The 20240-nt window shown below is 36.9% G+C and overlaps 1 protein-coding gene across 1 annotated transcript in view; it reads left to right on the forward strand.

The window, feature by feature from the left end:
- The window catches only part of LOC107588085 (dipeptidyl aminopeptidase-like protein 6), a 47196-nt gene that overhangs the window by 20257 nt on the left and 6699 nt on the right, over window positions 1–20240 (forward strand). The window contains exon 3 of the mRNA XM_016276095.1: window positions 18178–18272. Coding sequence (XP_016131581.1) covers window positions 18178–18272 — 95 coding nt within the window. The remainder of the gene's footprint in view (window positions 1–18177; window positions 18273–20240) is intronic.

The following is a 20240-nucleotide window of genomic DNA, read 5'->3' on the forward strand; positions in this document are numbered from 1 at the left end:
ACCCTAAAACACAACACAATACATTCCTGTAGCTCAAACAGTGGAGCATGGTGCCAGCAACGTTAAGACCATGGGTTCAATTCCTAGGGAATGCATGAACTGATCAAATGTATAACTTGCAATGCAAGTCGTTTCAGATTAAAGCATCTGCCAAATGCACAAATGTAAATAATGCATATATGTAATTAAAAATACAGGTAAAACACCAGGGAAAAATCAATACAGAAAATTCCTATATGTTAACACACCAGATTGGGTTCTGTTTCACTAAAATACAGACAATGAATATCTAGAGCATGAAGAATTTACAATATTGTATTACAATAGTGTGCCAATTGTTATTTCAAAAAAAAAAAATTGTTAAATAATGTATAAAATGTTGGAATATTTAGTTAATTTTAAACGTTCTTGTCAATTAAAATGGCAATTTTTGTTGACTAATTTTAGATGTCATTTTAGTTTGAGTAAAAAAAAAAAATGACGATAAAATATTGACAAAATTTGAAGAATAATATCAAAAAAAGAATCTAAAACAACAAAAAGACAGCGTGTAAACATGAACGCTGGCGTCACGTCAACGGATGCACCCCGTGTGGGCAGGGTGAAAGATAAATAGAAAAACAGACAGCAAAGAGATGATGTGGTGAGATGTAGGGTTATATTCATATGTAGTGTGTGATGCAGCCGCCAGCATGTATTTTCAGAATAACTCTCTTGTTCTCTTTGTGTGTTATCTGTGGGAGGTGACCTCTGCTCTCAATCAGCTCTTAATTAGATGAACTCTCGCACCTTCTGTTCCATCCATATCACATGCAGTTGATGCACACACGTCAATAAACGTGGGATTTGTTATGCTTCTATGCAACAATTATCCTGTTTCAAAAGACAAGTTAGACTTCTGTAAAAGATCAATTCAGCAGGCACCTGCCTAATATTTGAACAGCTTTACGAGACTGCGCAGAGTGATTGACTTGTAAAACATGGAGGTTCACTGTATTGGCTGGATGAGAATTATGGGGGTTGTTAATTGTATCGGTATGCAGAGGTTGAGAAAGAAGCCCTGATCAAATACCTATGATGTTTATGTATCTAGTGAATCACGGTTGAGTGCCTTGAAGACTGAAGGGAAATGTGTGTGTGTGTGTGTGTGTGTGTGTGTGAGACTTGGGACGGATTATCAGAGAGTTGATGTGTGTAATCATATTCAGTGCATTCAATAAGATATCTGAACATTGTTGCTCTTTGGTACAATGCGTAGGGTCCACAATTAAAAATTGACTTTGATGGGGATATAAAAATACTTGCCAGTTGTCCTGCAACCACAAAACTGCAGCATAATATGCTTTTATTATAATGTAATCATTATATGAACATTGCTTATCAGCAGTGGTGTATAAAGTACCTGAAAGCCATACTCAAGTAAAAGTACAGATATCTTACCAGAAAATGACATTGGTAGAAGTTGAAGTCACCGTTTAGAATATTACTTGAGTAAAAGTCTTAAAGTATGTGATATGTATTGTAAATTATTTTTTAAATCTTAAACGTAGTCCAAGAAAAAGGTTAAGATTGCTTTTTTTTATTGTTTTATGTAATATATGTAATACATACATAAATGCAATGCAAAATATGGTTTCATGGTCAGTAGGAAAATGTATTTCTCCATTTCACCTCATTTGACCCTGACAGTGTGTTATCACTTTTCACATTTTAAGTTTTCAATACATGTACTTACGTTTACATTTACATTTAATCATTTAGTAGATGCTTTTATAAGCAAAGCAACTTACAAATTAGGACAATAGAATAGTCAATAGAATAGACAAAGAATAGCAAACACTAGTGTTAGAGGGTAAAGTTGTTTTTTATAAATAAAAAAACAAGTAGATATAATAGAAATAGAATAGAGAGTGCTTGTGTTAGAGGGTCAAGTTTTGCTTGTACTTGCGATAGATTAGATAGATAGATAGATAGATAGATAGATAGATAGATAGATAGATAGATAGATAGATAGATAGATAGATAGATAGATAGATAGATTGATTGATTTTTTTAAACAAACTTTTCTAGCTTGACATGATCTCCCCACTGGCCCCATTTAGTCAAAATTCACTCTGACTATGCAATTGTCTGTGTGGATGATCTTGTGTATCTGAGCAGTGTGTATACAGTATGTGTGTTTTCAGCTTTATGATGGACAGCTATGGCTGTATAATAAAGCATCATGTTCTTTAATGTGGCTGCTTGGGGCAGGCTTTCCTGTGGGTAGCCGGCTCGCGCTCTGGGTTCTGACAGCAGGTGGTGAAAAATGAGCCGCACGGTCGACCTTGATCAGCATTGCTGCTAACTATAAATCACAGAGAAAACAGCCACTCAAGGTAGGCAGAAGGCATTGGTGGTTCTGTTATATTACAGCCTGTCTACTTTGGAGAAGGAAGGGGAATGTGGCAGGTCTTCCCTAAGGATACACGTCCTAGATCAGGATATGTGAAGAGACAGTGGTTCGATTCAAGAGGCTCAGGATGTGATTTACTGATTCAGTTATGCATGGGGTAATGCCTTAGTGAGGTCAGATGTTTAGTCAGTTTTGGTTCATTTCAGTCACCTCATTGCTGGTTATTCAAAAATAAAATAAAGAAATAAAGGGGGGAAAACAAAGCTGAATGTTAACTTAAACTCAACATAAAATCAAAATTGACACTATTCTTAAATATTTTCTTATCTTATTTTAATTAATCATTTATCAGTGTATGTTTTTTCAAAGAAAAACCTCAGACAACAATAATAAATACATAATAATAATAGTAATAATACAAACTTACTTTTAATTTAATTTAAGAAAATAATTGAACAAACTTCGGTCTGTATTTTTGTAATATTTACTCATTTCAGTAGGCAATAGCAAGATTATCTAAATCCTAAATTAAACATAACAATTAAATTAAATGTAAGACTTTATATCTGCATCAAACTGCAGTAAATGATTGTCTGCTGCCCATCATTTTTTCTTTGCAAAGAGCACCAATGATGCTGATGATAGTGAGGAACCAGGCCAGTCAAGCATGGCATCTGGACGGGACCCAAAATTATGTGTTTAAAGCTTGTTTTCCAATGAGGATCGGTTTTTGCTCCAGTGGAACAGATATCTAAAATCAATGGAACAGAGGTGCATGCATCCTCTGACTCTACATGTATATACGTATTTATGTAGAAAAAAAAACAGCAGCACAGTGTTGTTTGATGTAATTTTTACTGTTAAAATATTTAATAAAGAGTAATATTTAATATTTATATAATATTTTACATGCACATGTCTGTTGCATTTTTTTAAGGAGTCTATTTTCATTATATCACTGCAAATATTAATCTAAGTAACTAAAGTAACTAAATAAATAGTCATTGGTTTAAGATAATGTTGTAGGTGATGCAGCCTTAATATACTAATGTTATATAATTGTTATTTTAAATGTCAGTATAAATATAATTAACTATTTGTGTTAACAGTATTTTAAAGGGGTCATGACATGGATTTTTAAAATTATTTTAATATGTTGAGGTTTACTTGTTAAAGTAAAAGTTAAAGTAATGTTAAAGTTTATTGCACACACACACACACACTCACTCACACACAAAAAAACACACTGGATCACACCATGCTCGCACTGGACACATTCAATTAAGCTTCTGCTGGTCAGGATCCCGAAAGGGAGGAGGACAGAAGGCCTCGAGTACGACAGGCCATAGTGCAAATGAAGGGACCTTGGGTACAAAAACCGGACAATCCGGGTGCAAAGTCTAGGAAAGGGGGCCACGGAGAGGGCCTGAAGGTTACCAACTCTCTTGATAGAAGAGATAGCAAGGAGGAAAGTAGTCTTTATAGAGAGGAAATGATCAGAAATCTCTTCAATGGGCTTGAAAGGAGGCTTACAGAGAGCTTCTAGCACCACAGCCAGGTCCCACGGGGGGACACGTGATTGTACCGGAGGCCATAGGGGTTCTTGCCCATGGACTGAGCACCGAGAGGGGCGTGGTAGGCCACTATGGCCGCCACGTAGACCTTCAAGGTGGAGAATCTGGCCTGCAGGAACTCCAGCACTGAACCAACCGGGCAGTTAACTGGGTCTCCGCTCCAAGAAGTGAAAAGCTTCCACTTCAAGGCATACAATTTCCTCGTAGAGGGAGCTCTGGACTGGAGGATGGTCTCAACAACCTCAGTTGAGTGATCGGAAGCCATGAGCTGCACCCCCTCATGGAACACATCCACAGCTTCCACAACTCTTGGCGGGGGTGGACGATAGTGCCCCCCTCCTGTGAGAGGAGATCCCTCTTGATGGGAATCTCCCATGGAGAGCCGTCGAGAAGAGAAATCAGATCCGAGAACCATACTGGAGTCACAGCAGAGCCAGAGCAGCATCCACACACTTCGTGAAAGTGTGAGAGTGCAAGGCCGAACGAAAGAACCCGATACTGGTAAGCTTCGCCCCCGAAAGCAAACCTCAGAAACTTCCTGTGTTGAGGAAGGATGGAGATATAAAAGTATGTGTCTTTTAGATCTATCGTGACAAACCAGTCCTCAGACCTGATTTGAGACACGACTTGTTTGATTGTGAGCATCCTGAACTTCAGTCGCATGACTGAGCGGTTCAATTGACGCAGATCTAAAATGGGATGCAATCCTCCATCCTTCTTTGGAACGATGAAGTACTGGCTGTAGAACCTGGACTCTCTCTTGAGAGGAGGGACCACCTCGATGGCCTCCTTCCTCAAGAGAGTTTTTACTTCTTGTTGCATTACCAGAGCCTGCTCGGGGCCCACCAGAGTGGGAATGACCCCGATGAAACGAGGCGGAGGTGATACCCTCCGACTTAATCTCCTCACCCTCGTCTAGCTCCTTCAGCAGGTTGGCTTGGTACACTTGTAACACTGCCATAGTGTGCAAACACGCACCAGCCTGACCCGCTGCCATGTACCTTTTGCCCACCAAGCTAGATGTAGTACGCAGTGGCTTGGAGGGCAGTGCCAGGGCTTTCAGGGATGATGCCGAACCGGGCGACGGATAGCTCAAGAGAGTCTGTTCGACCTGAGGCATCGCCCTGTAACCACTCTCATTCAGCCCCACCACATTTGCATAGGGGCTGGACGGGGGGCTGAAGATGCGGGCCGAGTAAAGCTTCGACCACGATCTCGACACCTCAGTGTGAAGATCAGGAAAAAATGGCAAGCCCCGGCGTTGAGGTAGCGGCTTACTACGCAAAAAGCATTCATCCAGCTTGCTTTTCTGCGGTTCAGCCTTTTTTTCGGCAGGCCAATCGATGTTTATCTTAGCCACAGCACTAGTTACTACCTTCAACAGCTCCTCATACTGGGGAGACAGCAGGGGCGAATCCCCTGCCTCATCGACAGCCTCCAAATCGACCCCCTCAAAGGAAGAGAAGCAGAATGTCGAGCCCTCTCCCCGGGGGGAAGAAACCGCGGTGCGGGCATCCGATCCCTGAGAGGGGGCGCTGGTGAGGAATAAGATAGGGACTCGCCCGTCTCCATTCCCTCGGCCAGATCCATCTGCGAACCCCACGACCACAATCAACGTGCTGCCTCGGCAGATGCGGGACCAGAGCCGCAAGGAACGCTGGCGAAAGGCTCCCTCTTCAAAGAGAGCCTTCCGGGAACGAAGCATCCACAGCGAGAGGTGCTCGCAGTGCGGACAGACAGCTCCCTCGAGAGCTTACTCAGCGTAAACTGTGTGTATCCCTGTCTGTGATGTAACAAGGACAGGGAGGAACACACAGTCTATAGCGGTGCTTGCTCTCGCCCTTATGTTTGCGTTTGCTGGCTGATTTAGGCATGATAATGCAGCAACAGGACAAACAACAGTAAATAGGACTGACACACACAGAGCGCTTGCTGAATGACAGAAAGCTGCCACTGTATCCACAGCACGTGCTTTTAAGCTTCCTGGTCTCTACATCACCCCGCCTGTGATGTCTCGCCCATCCATTGGACTGATTACACACGTGATTCAGAGGGTGGTCACACTGAAGGCGTTCCCATAGCGTTTTCCAACGCAGTTCGAGTTCCTGAAGGGGAACAATAGTTTTGAAGGCAGCTGTTAACCAATATGATAATGATATATGTGAAGTGACTTATATGATGATTCTAAATGCCATGTTTATAAAATTGATAAAAAATGTAATTAACATTTAACATATGTAATCAGTTTTGATCTCAATTGTCTAAGAAAGTACATTCTAGAAAGTAGATGAAAACTCCCCCATGCTTTTGTTTAGTCGTCCCAAATTATTACATGAAAAGCATTATTAATAAATTGGACAAGTAAACAACAACAGTGCACACAGTTGTGTATTAACCATAATATGTATCCATTATCAATCGTGTTTTTTCACAAAACCAGATAAAGCTTCTTCCACATACAGTGCACTGTCAGTTTGACATTAACTGCAACCAATAGCACACTGAGCTTTGAAATGTTGTTCTCTTATTGTCTTTATTTGTCATATTTCCAAGGTGGAATTACATCATAAAGACTTTAAAGTATGCAAGAGATTTGTAAAAATAATGTCTGCATATTGACAAAGAACATTTTCTCACAAGTTACTTTTTTATTATGAGATAAAACAATTAAAAGTGACGAGAAACTATTAAGGATACAGAAGTCATGCTATTGTACTAACTGAAACCAAAAGAAAATTGCTACTATTGTTTACTATTGACTACTATTGTTTTACCATGGTATATGTTCAAAAAGCAATGACAATGCTATAGGCTGAAATTCAGTGAATTGAATGACATCAATCTCAATTCTGTATTATGTGACACTAGGATCGGTGGATCACCTTTAAATTGAAAGCATTTTGAATAATTTATAATTGCATTTCTTTTTATGTCTGTCCTGAGCCGAAGGGCAGCTGAGGTTTAAGGTGGATTTAAAGCACAGCAAATTTCCATTCGTCTGTGGCTCACTTTGTTTCTCCAGCCCTACCAGACACCTCTTGCAGCAAATTGCCTGTACAAGAAGAAGAAATCAATTTAATCAGGAGCAATTAAGCAGGAACTGGAGTCGAAAGAAAAAGAGGCTTGTTACGTATTCATCAGATTTTGTTCCCTGCTCAGCGTGAAGTGTCTTTTAGCACAGCACAGTTGGTAAGAGTACCAAGTATGTGCTGACGCTCACATGCATTCTATATGTCAGAACTGATTTGTGAAAGAAATCTCCTACCAATGTGTTTTCAGGAAAAATCCTAGGTACCGCAAGGTCAGCACAACTTTGACAAGCAGTCATTTTTCCACAAAGGTGCTGTCAGTTGAATGTTGAACATGGGTCTAACTTTGTTCATTTCAGGGGTCGGAGAATGGTTTGCAGGTATTTTATAGCATAACTCATGGTCCAGAAAACTCCATGCCAAACCAATGAACTGGAAAATAAATTTTTCCGGTAACACTTTATAAAAGACAATTTCTCACTATTAATTAGCAGGCATATAACTAGCGTATTGGCTGTTTTTAGTACTTATAAAACACATATTGATGCCTTATTCTGCATTTCCATATTTTAGATTTTAGATCCCCCAACTACATTACTGACTGGAAAATTAGGAGTTTATTGAGGCAAAAGTCATATAGTTAATAGTTAGTTAACAGTGAGCATATTATATACATATGTGACCATTTACCACAAAACCTTAAGTCTTAAGTCTTAAGTCGCTGGGGTATATTTGTAGCAATAGCCAAAAATACATTGTATGGGTCAAAATTATAGATTTTTATTTAATGCCAAAAATCATTAGGACATTAAGTAAAGATCATGTTCCATGAAGATCTTTTGTAAATGTCCTACCGTAAATATATCAAAACTTAATTTTTGATTAGTAATATGCATTACTAAAAACTTCATTTGGACAACTTTAAAGGCGATTTTCTCAATATTTAGATTCATCATAACAATAAGTGTTTTGTGGTCCTCAGATCTGATTGGCTGAGAGGGATACAATATTCCAGTAATAACAGAGCTCTATCCGTTTCACCGTTTGTATCACTCTGGTTGCAGTATTTCTCACAGATAGTGTCATGGTGGATCCATTATAATTTTATAAATAATACCGTTTTTGTGTCACAGAATGTAGTTTTAAGAATTTATTAGGTGAGAATGTACTTGTTTAGACTTCAAATATGTGGTTTGTTAAAGAAAACCTCTATTTGAAAATTTGCTTCAACATTTTCTCATAACAATCCATACATCAATGGAAAGCTTATTTATTTCAATTTCAAAAAATTGAGCCTTATGACTGGTTTTGTGGTCCAGGGTCACACACACACACACACATATTATATAATACACACAAAGTGTTTTGTGGTCCTCAGATCTGATTGGCTGAGAGGGATACAATATTCCAGTAATAACAGAGCTCTATCCGTTTCACCGTTTGTATCACTCTGGTTGCAGTATTTCTCACAGATAGTGTCATGGTGGATCCATTATAATTTTATAAATAATACCGTTTTTGTGTCACAGAATGTAGTTTTAAGAATTTATTAGGTGAGAATGTACTTGTTTAGACTTCAAATATGTGGTTTGTTAAAGAAAACCTCTATTTGAAAATTTGCTTCAACATTTTCGGAGACGTAAGCTCGGCCAGTTTTTTGGTAATTTGCCACTGGCTCTGATGGCTCTATAGTGGTTAAACATGAGATATAATTTGTTTTGTGTAAATCTCGCGGGTAGTCTTTGGTCTCATGAATCTAGTATTTGTTACAGAGCAAATAGTTTTGGCTGAGGGCAAAAATCTCATCTTGTTATGTTTTATGTATCTTTAATGCTGTATATTAGAGCGCTGCCTTTTTTGACTGAATTGCAACTTTTATGATGGCTGTTGTTGTTTATGAAAATTGTTATTCAATAAATAATAGTACTATTATTTATAGTACTTAGTATTGGGAAACAGTGTGTGTTCATGATGGTGATTTTAGTTACATTGTTCTGCCATTATGGCAATAAGTGACTGTTTTGTATGAGTGAGTCTGCAGTAAAGGCTTTTATATTGAAAGAGACTGAAACACGGCTGTAAACAAATAAGTTATTTTTACTTTCAACACCTTGTAAGACGCAGCTAACAAATGCACTAAGCAGTGCTGTCATCGGAAATCACCCTTAACAGATGAAAGGATAGTAGGGCCTATGACAAAGATATCGCTTTCCTCAGCGGACATTCAAACAAATGTTTTATTGTGAATATGAGATTGAGCTGAAGAATAATGCAGGTAATCACACTCGCTCAGTCCCTCTCTCTTATAATACTATACATAATACAGTGAGCTTTTAATACAGTAATACAATAAGCTTTCAATGAAGCAACTCAACGTTCCTTCGTTACTAGTTCTAAAGCAGGAGTTCAGCTCCAACCCTAACCAAACACACCTGAACAAGCTAATCAATGTCTTCAGGATTACTAAGGCTATAGGCAGGTGAGTTTTGTTTTCAGGGTTGGAGCTGAAATCTGCAGGACTGTGGCTCTCTAGGACCGAACTTGCCTACCCCTGTTCTAAAGTGACGTTTTTGAATTAGTAATGGAGGCTTGGGCTCAGCTGTTAAACTGTCAAACTGAGATTTGAATCCATGGAAAAGAGGGATTTTAAAGACACTTTATTGTTGTTTCTTATGTATTTACACACTCGTGCCATCGAACTGTTGTATAAACGCAATATCACATGGGTAGCAGTTTGATATGGCTGTATATCGGCATGCTGTGATTACCTACAGCTGAATCACAGCCGTGCCGATATGCAGCCATATCGCACTGCTACTCGTGTGATATGGCTCATTTATACCATGGTCTGTCTGAATACTCAATTCTGATTGGCTGGCAGGTATGCATTAAAACCGATTAATGCACATGTAGTTCCCAGTCAGTTAAATCACTGTTCTATATTAATACGCTGCTTTACATTATAGTCCTCAGCAACGAGGTGTTTTTGAAGTAACTACACACAGCTTCATTGTTTGTAGAGAGACGCACGCACAGACGCTGGTAACGCACACACAACCATCATCTCTCTTTCTGTCTCTCTCTCTCTCTGTTTCTCTTGCGATCAGTCGATAATTAATTCAAATAAATGCTGTAATTCATTCAAATAAATGTAATCTTACCACACTATTTCATCTCTGTGTCTGATTTGAAGTGGGCAGAATGCTAGCGCTAATGAGCCGTAAATGACAAAAATAACCTCTATTTTTACCCTTCCGGTCAAGTATTGCACTGCAAGTATCATTAATAGCTTTAACTTGTCAATGCTGGCAATTGGCCATGTTATAAGTGGGATAATGCATGGCTAGCTGTGCATTAAATGATTCGCGTTGGGTGGTTCTTGGCCGTGCATGATCCCTTACATATAGACAGTTCGGTCACATGGTGTGAATGGAAAATGGACTGAAATATGTTCACTACTAAAATTGAACCGAGTTCTTTTCTTAAACCCTGTTCACTTTTTGATTTATTATTTTGACCTGAGTAGAGTACATATGTACTTAGAGGATATAATCATTCATATGCCTTCATTATTCATAGAAGCAGCAGCCTTCAATAGCACTGTTGCTCTCCTGCCCTTTGAAAATAAAACTTGCTCAGAGAGAGCGAACAAAGGAAAATAATTAACTTCTAAATTGATTCAGAAGTGTTTGTGATTAGATTGTATGAGGCTAAGGCTACGTTTACACGACAACGGTGTAGTCAAAAATGGAAGTTTTTCCCTTGCGTTTTTAAAAAGTTTCATGTATACATGAGAATGTTTTCAAGACAATTTGCGTTTACACATATCCGCGAAAATGGCCAAAACGTTGTATTACATATGCCAGGCCAGTAGTTGGCGCTGTCACCTTGTTAGTAAACAGTACCTGTAGGGAAGTGACGATTATATGATGTCTAAGATGTGTCTCCGTTGTTGGTTGTAATATTGGTAAGGTAAATCCACACTTTGCTGAAGAAGCGTTAGCAAACTCTTGAGCAGCAACAACAGTACCATGTACTCCGCCATTGTTGTCTACGTTTGTTCGCGCTTGCCTTTAAAATCAACACGTACTGCGCATGTCTACATACCTAACACGTACTACGCACGCGCATGTCACCGTTTTCAAAGATTCCCGTATTGGGTGTTTACACAGAAACGATAACGGTGCCGTTTTCAAAAACTTGCACTTTGAAACCCATTTTAAAAAATATGTGTTTTCAGTCTCCAAAACGCCGTTGTCTTGTAAACGAACAGTCAAAATGCATTAAAACGTTGTCGTGTAAACAGTCCCTAGGAAGCAAATCAACAATCACAAGCTGGAAGGTGACCGTGCTTCACCATCTCTGTAGAATCTCACTGTTGCAGTGACGTCTGAACGCCCTTTTGCAGCTAAATACATTTTCACAGCAAATGCACATTTATTGTGATTTAAATTGTATTACATTTACAGCTAATGTGGTATATAAACATTGTATCTTATTAAATTAATTTGCACATTGTTTTTACTTATGAATTGTTTTTATTGATAATAATTTATGAACTTTACCGACTTATTGCAAACATTATTTTCTTTGTGAGCAAAGGCCTTAGTCTTTTATGTTCATAAATAAATAAATAAATGTTACAATGGCCTTTGACTTGTTATTAATTACTGTAATTAAAATCTACTCTGCATGGTGAAAAACACAAAAATACACCGTAGAATGCTATTTAAAATAGTACTAACAAATATACTTAAGTGCAAACTGAATGTGTAGTAATATCCTGGGACACTTAATTGCATGTTAATTGAATTCATATTTAATGCACTTATCTTAACTTTAGAATGCTTTTTTGACCCACTTAAGTAGGAAGTACATACATCTTTATACATAATTTGATAATTACTATTATTGTTGTTGAAAAAAAATGTTTAGTGTATTGCCAAATAGCAAGTATTTAACGTCAGTTTAATTTCTATTGAAACTATATTTAAATATAATTGTAATTGCACATTTGTAATGATGAAGTTGCAATTTAGTATATTAAAAATATATCGAATTTATATGTAATATCAAAAAATAACAGTTAAAATTATGATCAAGTGCATTACATAATGTTAGTCCAACACCTCAATATGTAGTGTCCTCTCTAAAAATTATACTCTCTTTCAGTACACTTAAGTAGCCTTTTATTGCATTTATATTATACTATCTGCAATACAGTTTATATTAAAAATATGATTTTAAGTACACTACAAATTTACATTCATTACGTTAAACTTCTTTTCACAAGGTTGTCCAATTTGTTAATTAATTTAATCAAAATGCAGGTGTTTATTTGAAATGTATGTGGGCTTATACAGATGTTTGTGGCCAAAAGGAGTGACTTTTTTTGTACTCACAGAATGATCAATTAGGGGTTTTCACATGCACACACACATGCAAAAAAAATGTGGTTGTCACTCCTAAAACTTTATAGCATGTACATGGCTAACATGCATCAGGCACAGAGACAGAAATAAAGACCTGCTGTCAGGTGGAGATATGCAGAAGAATCACATCAGAGAAAGAAGCTTGTCCTAGAACAAATTGAGACCGAACGCACTGATAAAGAAAGAGCAGGGCGAAGAAGGATGAAAGGAATCATGCTTAGGGGTGTGTAAGAGAGGACAAGGGAAACGAAAGATAGGAAGAAATTCAAGGTGAATGAGTTATGCCCCAAAGAACAAAGAAGCAGAGAGAAGGTGAGTGCTGTGTTTGAGTGAGTGACCCCGGGCTCCACTGCAGGAAGTGCTGCTGCTCTCCTTCATCAAAACACTGAGAGAGCACAGGAGAGACACGGGGTTTGCAGTGTCCAGGAGACTCAGATATCACGATTTTTACTGACAGGAATGAGATGAAGAGAAAGTTCTTTATAGCAAAAACCAAAGGAAACAGAGATCATATGAAATGACATGAAAACCGCCCACCAAGGCAATGTGTTTAGGTATGCACTCGTGACAGCTGTTCCAAACAGCAGGAACCAAAATAGCACTGCCTTATAGTAAGTTACTTTGTTTTTTACCCAAAATTTAGGGCAGCATTGCTTGTATCCATTTATGTACAAGGCAAATTCAGAAAAAGATCAGTGAAAAGTTTCATCTAAGATGACAGACGGAGTCAAGGGAAATATCAGTTTCAACTAGATTTGCATTTCCCAAGTTAGCAAAGGTAGCAAAATAATAAGGTTTAGGTGAGATTAGGCTAAAAGAAGTTGCAGCTAGGGCTTAAAATGAACACTAACCAAGTGCTAAATGCAAGTAAAAACCAACCTTGGCGAATATATAGAACCGTGTTACTTGCCAGTTGCTTGGTAACTTCTGTTATATAAACAAAATAAAAGATATGTAAAATATTTTTATATTAATTGATTATTATTATTATTAAATACTTTACAATTCAGTAGTATTATAGCAATATTTCATTATTTTGTTTAAATTGTCTATCTTTATCTAATAATAATAATAATAATAATTGCAATTAGATGTTTCCCTATTTTTTTAATTATTTTTTTTAAGGAATACTGCACATACGGTTTCATGGCCAGTAAAAAAAGAAAGAAAGAAATACTTAAACCAGTAAATAACTAATCCATTTTCTGAAGTCACTGGCCATTGGCATGTGTGGCAAAAATGTTTTATAGCCTGGTTGCAGCACTATAAAAATCAGTAACAATTCAGTGTGCAAACAAATGCAAGAAAGAACACTGATCACAAGTCAGTATGCAAAAGTTACAGTTATTACATATTACATTACTGTAGGTTAAGGATACACTATGGTTTTTGCCCATGATTTGTAGTCTGGACAAGTCAATGCTAGTTACTGAAAGTCATAGCCAGTGTGCAGATCTTGGGCAGTGGACAGCATAGTGCATGATGGGCACAGACTCTTATGTTCTAGCTTCAGACTATGATACCATCCAGTCTGAGGATATCAACATGTTTAATATTTTGAGCCACTTTTAGAACATATACCCTATTGCAATCTGTACAGGGCACAAGGACCATGTCTACTCGCCTGACCAGCTTGTTTGACAGAGCCAACTAATGCAGACTCCTAAACATACATGTTTGTTTTCATCTGTCATAGGGCTGGACGATATGGCCAAAATTTATATCACGATATATTTCTTAATTTCGGTCAATACGATATAATTCCGATATCGATATGAACACTATTAAAAAAGCCTCATAAAAACAGCCAAGAACACCCACAACAGATGTCTGTACCTACAAACTTAAGAAAAATTAATTTGCCAACTCTATGAAACCTACTCCTATAAAACTATATAATATTTTCTGAAATAAATGGCGCAAATAAATAAATGTTCACCTTTTATTGGTATTTAGCCTTCATACAAACAAGAAATGTGAAATCACTGTCAAATAAATCTCAGACTCTACTGATTAATATTAATATTTTTTACTTCAAACTATAGGCTAACATACCAGTCAAAAGTTTTTGAACAGTAAGATTTTTAATGTTTTTTAAATGTCATCATCTGGCATCTTCTGGCAATGAGGCACATGTGTGTTGTGTTTGGAATGATTCGGAATGATGATCTGTGTACGATCTTCAGTTGTTTATTGCGTGATACCCAGTTTTTCCTTTATAACCATTTACAAGTCAGGAAGCGTATGTCTGATGCCTAGTGTTTTAAATTATGTTCAATTTTGTGTGTGTGTGTAGCGTATTCCAGCCTTTATATTCAGCAAGGTGAAAATTCTAGCAATGATTCTAGTTAAAAATTCACCACTTCATGTAATATTTGTGTTTTATGTGTCCTCATGCTTAGAGTCATTACTCAAGTCTCTTGCGCAGTTCTTTTCGTGTAGTGCATGAGCTACAGCGGTTATTGGAGTTGTCGAGCTACAATCTTGACACAATGCATAATTGAAAGATTAAGTACACATTTTGCTAAAATTGGGCTGATACAATTTTACATTAAATAGATTGTTTTAATCTTTCTGTAATCAAACTGATACTTTTAAAATGTAAAAATTTACTTTTTTTTTTACTTTAATGCATATAAATACACTCAGTGTAAGACTTTCAATTAAGACATATTAATACTTATTTGTAATTAAAACTTTTAAGTTGTTTTTTTTTCTGAAAAAGTGAATTTCACTTTATCATACTTTTGATAAAGATAAATAATATACAGCGGGTAAAATAAGTATTGAATTTTTCTCAGTAAATATATTTCTAAAGGTGCTGTTGACATGAAATTTTCACCAGATGTCGGAAACAACCCAAGTAATCCATACATACAAAGAACACAACACAAATAAGTTCAGAAATTAAGTTCTGTGTAATAAATTGGAATGACCCAGGTATTGAACACGCTTACTGAAATTTATTTAATACTTCGTACAAAAGCCTTTGTTGGTAATGACAGCTTCAAGACGCCTCCTGTATGGAGAAACTAGTCGTATGCATTGCTCAGGTGTGATTTTGGCCCATTCTTCCACACAAACAGTCTTCAAATCTTGAAGGCTCCATGGGCCTCTTCTATGAACTCTAATCTTTAGTTCTTTCCATAGATTTTCTATTTTCCATTCTAGCAGCTTTTCTTTCTTTCTCTGAAACCAAATGAGAGTTTGCTTGGCTGTGTGTTTGGGATCATTATCTCGCTGGAATGTCCACCCTCATTACATTTTCATCATCCTGGTAGATGGCAGCAGATATTTTATCAAGAATGTCTCGGTACATTTTTCCAATCATCCTTCCTTCAATTATATGAATTTTGCCAGTGCTACACCATGATGTTTTTGGGGTGATGTGCAGTGCCATTTGCCCTCCAAACATGGTGTGTATCCAAAGAGTACAATTTTTGTCTCATCTGACCAGACTATATTCTCCCAGTATTTCACAGGCTTGTCTAAATGTTGTGCAGCAAACTTTAAACGAGCTCCAACATGCTTTTTCTTCAGCAATAGAGCTTTGTGTGGTGAGCGTGCATACAGGACATGGCGGTTGAGTGCATTACTTATTGTACTTATTATTTTCTTTGAAACAATTGTACCTGCTAATTCCAGGTCTTTCTGAAGCTCTCCACAAGTGAACCTTGGCACTTGGACAACTCTTCTGATAATTGTTTTCATCAGAAGAGTTGAAATCTTGCGAGGAGCACCTGGTCGTGGCCGGTTTATAGTGAAATGAATTCTGTATTCTTTCCACTTCCGGATTGTGGGCCCAACAGTGCTCACTGGAACATTCAGAAGTATAGAAATCCTTCTGTAACCAATGCCATCAGTATGTTTTGCAACAATAATCTTGCGAAGGTCTTGAGAAAGCGCTTTGCTTTTACCCATCATGAAATGCTTCTTGTGTGACATGTTGGTCATGGGACACCTTTTTATAGGCCATCAGCTGAGACTGAACTAGCTAATATTAATTTCCACTGACAAGGGTCAGGGTTGCTTTCTAATTACTGATAGATTTCAGCTGGTGTCTTGGCTTTCCATGCCTTTTTGCACCTCCCTTTCTTCATGTGTTCAATGCTTTTTTTCCCCTGTGTCATTCTACTTTATTACACAGAACTTAATTTATTTGTTTTGGTCTCTTTGTATGTATGGATTACTTGGGTTGTTACCGTCATCTGGTGAGAATTTCATGTCAACAGAACCTTTAGAATTCTATTTACTGAGAAAAATGGTGATGTGTTCAATACTTATTTTACCCGCTGTACTTAAAACAAAAAAATACTATGTATGTATGTAAAATAATAATCATTCAGCAAACTGAATGTTTTGAATACTTAACTGCATGTTAATTGCATGATTAAATGAAAATGTATGATAGTTAAATTCTTTATTAAATTCAATTAGTTAAACATTAGAGTGCTTTTGTGACCCTCTTTAGTAAGACTTAGGTACACCTTTATGTGCAATTTCATAATTACTTCTATTAAAAAAAAAACTGCTGAATGCACTGACAAGCGTTTATAAGCTAAAATGTAGTGTACTGTCATTTCCCTTTAAACTTCAAATATCCATGTGAACTAATAACTAAGATAAACCTGAAAGTAATCAAGACAGTGAACCAATGACAAGACAGAACTGAGATCCACCTGACAAGACTACAAACCAATAAAAAACATAACACATGAACCAAAGGAAGCACATGAGAAGATCACATGTGGAGCACAATCACATGACAAAATGTGAGCTAGCAACAGGGACTGAGAGGCGGTTCAAACAGAGGACAGTTAGAAATCTTGGATGAGCTCAGAGGAGTCCCGGAGAATGAATGATATGTGGAGAAGTGTGTTTAGAGCACACCTGTCTGAATGTGTGATGGATAGAGTGTGAGAGATGAATGAGAGCAGAGGGGAAGAGGACGCTTGATGAGGTTCTGATCTGAAACGTACGGCCCGACATCAGGTCAGAGGAAGAGCAAGAAAGGAGGAATTTGTCAAGTCGACAAATGATTGTTCTGGCATCTTATCAGCTCGCCAGTCAATTTCAGCCATGGAAATACCAGAGTGAAGGGCACCTTTCTTCCAACAATCACCGTAAAATGAGCACATTTAACATTCAGAGGATTACAACAACCATTAAAGGGGAAAAAACACTTTATGCCATTATTATTCATGCAGTGCATTAAACAACTCATGTTTTATATCCATCTCAGATTATTTACTTCATAGTAAATCCATTTTTTGTATCTACAGCAAAAAAATATTAATTGCGTTCCATATGACCTCAGCGATCTGACCCATTAGAACTGCAGTGCTTTCAGTGCATTCCACTTTAGCTTTAATGTGATTGTGATGGTAATTGTGTCACCTCTTATCATCGATTAGTTATGCAAGCAAGATAAAAAAAAGCCTTTGCGTACCATTCCCCTAATCCGCAATTAAAAGCGGCGATGGGGCTGTTTGCGTTCTTCTCACCAAGGGCTGTGTGCTGCATTCCAGACCTCTCCTTTTACTGATGCCCTTGCCAAAGTCATCGTCACATGTGGAAAACCAAAAATGAAAAGTTTTATCATTCCTTTTCAACTGTCAGTCTCCCTGGTACAGCTAGAGAGCATTGAGGGGCACATCCATGACTAGATTATTGAAAGACAGTCACTGACTAATTTCTCCTTGACTTTTTATCCCACTAACTCTTATCCTCTGATCCTCTCTCTTTAGGTAATGAGCTCCTCTATCGTACCCGTGAAGGTGATGTGGTCCGCTTTAACATGGAGACCAACGAGAGTACAATCCTGGTCACAAACAGGAAGTTTGTAAGTGTTTTGTTCCAACTCTTTCTTCCACATAAAATTGTGAAACCCTTTAAAGGAAAAGTTCACCCCAAAATGAAAATTTGCTGAGCATTTACTCAACCTCAGGTCATCTAAGATGTAGATGAGTTATTTTTTTCCTCGGAAGAGATTTGGAAAAATTTAGCATTACATCACTTGCTCACCAACGGATCCTCTGCAGTGAATGGGTGCCGTCAGAATGAGAGTTGATTAAAAACATTACAATAATCCACAAGTAATCCACACAACGCCAGTCCAACACTCAACACTGTGTGAAACACAAAGTTGCATGTTTGTAATAGAATCCATCAAGATGTTTCCATCAACAGTCCAACTAAAATATGAATCCTCTATCCATAATATTACTTTCTCCAGTGAAAAAGTAGTCTCATCTGAATCAGGAGAGAAACGCACAGATCATGAACTGTTTAAAAGTGAAAACTTCTAAAAGTCTATTTTGTCCAGGATGGTGCAACTGTTCAAAGTTAAAAAGTCTTAATGATGGATTCGTTTCTTACAAACATGCAGCTTTTCACTTTACAAGACATTAATTGATGGACTATAGTCATGTGGATTCCTTGTGGATTAGCACGTGATGTAATGCTAAATTTCTCCAGTTCTGTTTCGATGAAGAAGCAAACTCGGTAACACTTTCTATGAAGCCCGTATTTATAATACATTATAAGGGTATTCTTAAGGCATTATAATGAATGCATAATGCATTATAAAAAAACGTATAATATGTTATATCAACTCAGGAATAATCATAACAACAGTTATAATACATCATAATACTTACGTATTTGTGGTTATAAGTTTAAAGCTAATGTTAATTAATTGATGTGAACTTTATACTCCAACTGAAAAAAAATGTAATGTTTTATATGGTTACATTTTATTTTGATGGTCCCCTTAATCAATCGACTATAAGCAACTTTGCAACTACATGCCAACTAACTCTCATTAGAGTATTAGTATGCTCAAGAATGGTAGAATCTAGTATGGTAGAATAAGCTGATGTACTTGCAAAGACACTTATAGTCAGTTTATCTGTTGGTTGACCATCAAAATAAAGTGTTAGCAAATATTTACATCAGCAGACATACTAATACTCTAATGACTGCTAGTTGATATGTAGTTGCAGAGTTACTTATCAACAGCTGTTTAAAGGGTACCATCAAAATAATCAAACTGATATTACAATAAAAATAGCTCAAAGCAAATGTGTCATATTACACATTCATCTGATCTGATATCTGATCTTATGGCTGTATGAGAGAAAAAAATGTTGTTGTTATTATTATTATTACTACTTATAAGTGGTCTTTGACCAGCAACTTTGCAACTACATGCCAACTAACTCTCATTAGAGTATTAGTATGCTCAAGAATGGTAGAATCTAGTATGGTAGAATAAGCTGATGTACTTGCAAAGACACTTATAGTCAGTTTATCTGTTGGTTGACCATCAAAATAAAGTGTTAGCAAATATTTACATCAGCAGACATACTAATACTCTAATGACTGCTAGTTGATATGTAGTTGCAGAGTTACTTATCAACAGCTGTTTAAAGGGTACCATCAAAATAATCAAACTGATATTACAATAAAAATAGCTCAAAGCAAATGTGTCATATTACACATTCATCTGATCTGATATCTGATCTTATGGCTGTTTGAGAGAAAAAATGTTATTATTATTATTATTACTAATAAGTGGTCTTTGACCGCTTTAAGTAAAGTAGCATAAGAAAATGGCAAGATATGAGACCTATAATAGATTATAACTATGAGAAATATAATATACTGTAAAAGTGGATGCAACGTGTTAATTGTGTTATAAATCATCATACTCTTAAAAGCTATAACCACAAATAAGTAAATATTATAATATATTAAAACTGTTCTTATGAATATTCATGAGATGATACAACATATTATAAGTTTTTTT

This window comes from Sinocyclocheilus grahami, unplaced genomic scaffold, assembly GCF_001515645.1.
Source record: "Sinocyclocheilus grahami isolate Dianchi unplaced genomic scaffold, SAMN03320097.WGS_v1.1 scaffold98.1, whole genome shotgun sequence".
Taxonomy (NCBI): Eukaryota; Metazoa; Chordata; class Actinopteri; order Cypriniformes; family Cyprinidae; genus Sinocyclocheilus; species Sinocyclocheilus grahami.